Source organism: Lynx rufus, unplaced genomic scaffold, assembly GCF_022079265.1.
Source record: "Lynx rufus isolate CCGP_SWC_20201006 ecotype Redwood Valley unplaced genomic scaffold, mLynRuf1.p SCAF_9, whole genome shotgun sequence".
Taxonomy (NCBI): domain Eukaryota; kingdom Metazoa; phylum Chordata; class Mammalia; order Carnivora; family Felidae; genus Lynx; species Lynx rufus.
In genome coordinates, this window is record NW_025814897.1 from 103,416,202 (window position 1) to 103,419,553 (window position 3,352).

General features: G+C 39.4%; 1 protein-coding gene across 1 annotated transcript; it reads right to left on the bottom strand.

Annotated features, from left to right (window-relative positions):
• Positions 1 to 1,465: 1,465 nt before the first annotated feature.
• Positions 1,466 to 2,434, bottom strand: LOC124506076 (olfactory receptor 5B2-like). The gene has a single exon (XM_047072077.1). The coding sequence runs from the start codon at positions 2,414 to 2,416 to the stop codon at positions 1,466 to 1,468; it is 951 nt and encodes a 316-aa protein (XP_046928033.1). The 5' UTR covers positions 2,417 to 2,434.
• Between the last annotated feature and the right edge of the window lie 918 nt (positions 2,435 to 3,352).

Below are 3,352 nucleotides of genomic sequence, written 5' to 3' on the forward strand. Positions count from 1 at the left end.
AAACCCCATTTCCAGTAAATTTCATTTCAGCAGGAGTTCAAGGGTGTTAGTAAAGAGTAAATTCATTGAGCGAAATGAAGAAATACTGAGCCAGTGTATATTTGGCAGGTGCTTTGTTAAGATATGGCTTTTGGAAGTGGGGGAGATGTTCTAACTGATCTTCAGGTACATTTGTCACTGATTGGTTGCCTGCAAGTGGGCAAGTGAACAGTTAGGGAAATTTAAAAAGAGGAAGAATTATTCTCTGTTAGAGGTGGCGAGTTTTTGAGACTGCTAATTTTCTACAAGAGCTGAGATCATTATCAGGTTGATATTGGTGGTGTTCCCCCCCTTGAAGTGAGTTTTTGTAACTCGCTTTCACCTATATAACTTGGAATTTCTGGAGTTGTTTTGATGCTCAGAAAAGTTATTTTTAAATAAGGCTCAAAGCTTTATTTTCAGTGAAATAACCATATTAAGCTATTGCTTAAAAGGACTTTCCATGCACTCGAGGGAAATAAATGAAATAAATAAATGTAAGAGCTGAATGTTGATAATGCCTATGAAAAATAGAGCAGGCTTAGGGAAAAAGTCCATGGAAAAGGAGTCACTATCTTGTAAAGTTCTCGTGGCAGGCGTCTACGGACTCCTTGAGTGGGTAACATTTAACTAGAACTCTGAAATAAGTGAAGAAATAGCCCACGGAGAAAATAGCTAATACCGAGACAAGGCAAGATTGGGGCTGTCCAGTATTTCCAGTACAAGGGTGAATGAGGTGGATGAGCGATTACTCCACTAAAGTACAAATTAATGAGTGGCATTAACCATTTCAAAGCATTCATTACCAAAAATCCCCAAGCACCATTATTATTTTTGAATGCATTTTTAATTTTAGTTCTGCATGTTTATTTTTGAGAGAGAGAGAGAGAGAGAGAGCATGCGGGGGAGGGGCAGAAACAGAGGGAGACAGAGGATCCGAAGTGGGCTCCGTGCTGACAGCAAGGCTGAAACTCACGAAATATGAGTTTATGACCTGAGCCGAAGTCGGATGCTCGGCCACCCAGATGCCCCTTTAATGTAATTTTTAAGACAAAATGTGAAGAGTTGGTACTCAAAAGATAAAGGTAAAAATAATGTAATTACATCTCCTTTTATTCTAACATGCTTATTTTCTTTGGCAAACTTCCACGTGAATATACTTTTTTCTTTCCAAATCACTCAGTAATGACTGAAGCTTTAATTTGTTGAGTTGCTATCATTATTTGCCTCTGGATGGAATGTGCCAACAAAAGCATATACTTCATCATGAAATAAACTTTATTAAAAACCATTACTTTTTTTTTTTGCATTTTAGAGGGTTGGACTTATTCCTCAACAAAAATAAATAATATTAGACCAATATTTTTTCTAATATCCCAAATGTCCTTAACATTTGAGTTGTGGCATGGAGTAAATCTAATAAGGATTTAATAGCTTTCTGTGGATTCTACTTCATTAAGACAAAACCTAGAGAAAAATTTGCCTTTTTAACAACCTTTTTGAATGCATTCTTGACCTCTTTGTTCCTCAGGCTATAGACCACAGGGTTCAGCATGGGGATGACCATGGTGTAGAACACGGATGCGATTTTGTCTGTGTCCATGGAATGGCTGGAACTTGGCTGTAAGTACATGATGATGACTGTCCCATAAAATATGGAAACTGTAATGAGGTGAGACACACAGGTGGATAAAGCCTTCTGGTATCCCTCACCTGAGTGTATCTTCAGAATGGTAGTAAATATGAACAGGTAGGAAATAAAGATGACAAAAAGTGCAAAAAAGACATTGAAGCTTGAGATAAAAACAAGAATCAGCTCACTTTTGTGTTTATCAGAGCACGTCAAAGTCATGACAGCTGGAATATCACAGAAAAAGTGATGAACCACATTGGACACACAGAAAGAGAGACTAAAGGTGTCTCCAATGTTTATAGAGGCATTTAAGACACCACAGGCATAGGAGCCTATGGCCAGACGAGCACACACACCTGTCGTCATGGTGGTGGTGTAATGGAGGGGTTTGCACACTGCTGCATAGCGGTCATAGGCCATTGAGGCCAAGAGGTAATTTTCCACAGTGGCAAAGACTGCAAAAAAGAACATCTGGGCAGCACATGCATTGTAGGAGATGACCTTGTCTCCCATTAGGAGCCCAGCCATGACCTTGGGAGTGACTGTTGAGGAGTAACAAAAGTCAACCAGAGACAGGTTACTGAGGAAGAAATACATAGGAGTGTGGAGACCAGAGTCCAGCAAGATCAGCACGATCATCCCCAGGTTTCCAATCAGAGTGACGAGGTAGATGAGCGTGAACATTATAAAGAGAGGAAACTGCAGTTCTGGGTTATCGGTTAGTCCCAGCAGGATGAAATCGGTCACGTCTGTACGATTCTTCATGGATGTGATTTGAGAATCACGAGATGCTCTGTGGCAAAGAATGATCAATAAAAAAAAGTTGCATGGAAATTGAAAAGCATGAGCGTTATTTTATTATGGCCATACTTTATTTGTGAATATTCTCCATTTCTAAGCATGGGAATGACAAATGCAATTTAGTGATAATTTATCCGTAAAAGAATAGACTTTTGTAGAGGAAGGTTCATCACAGATCGTCTTCCCAACTTATTTTTGTATATGAATAAATTGAGTCACAGGAAAGGGTAATGAGCTGTCTAAGGCCACATGCCAAGAAATGTTTGAACTCCCAAATCAGATCTTTTGGGTTCACTAATCATTTCCACTTCAATAGTGTTTATGTGTATTTATTCATTCCTCTCCATATCCCCATTAGATTGATCAGTTATTATGCTCATATATATCATAAGTAACTTGGCAACAAAGAGATTGAGTATTCAAGTTTACCTGGTTACTGACAGAGCCATTCTTTTTTTTTTTTTTAATTTTTTTTAACGTTTATTTTTTTTTTGAGACAGAGCGTGAACAGGGGAGGGGCAGAGAGAGAGGGAGACACAGAATCTGAAACAGGCTCCAGGCTCTGAGCAGTCAGCACAGAGCCCGACGCGGGGCTCGAACTCACGGACCGTGAGATTATGACCTGAGCCGAAGTCGGACGCTCAACCGACCAAGCCACCCAGGCGCCCCGACAGAGCCATTCTTTAGACACATTCAGAACAGCTTCCAAACTAAATGTCATCAGTGAATTTGAATTGATTTTAATCTCATTCAATTTACACTTAATCATGGTATCCATTCTTCCAAACTTAATGCTTGGGGTTGCACAACAGTGCAATCCACAAATATATGTACATATATGCAGTGAGATTAGTGCAACATTAGAGACACATACAGTCAACAAAGGCAAAAGAAGGTACA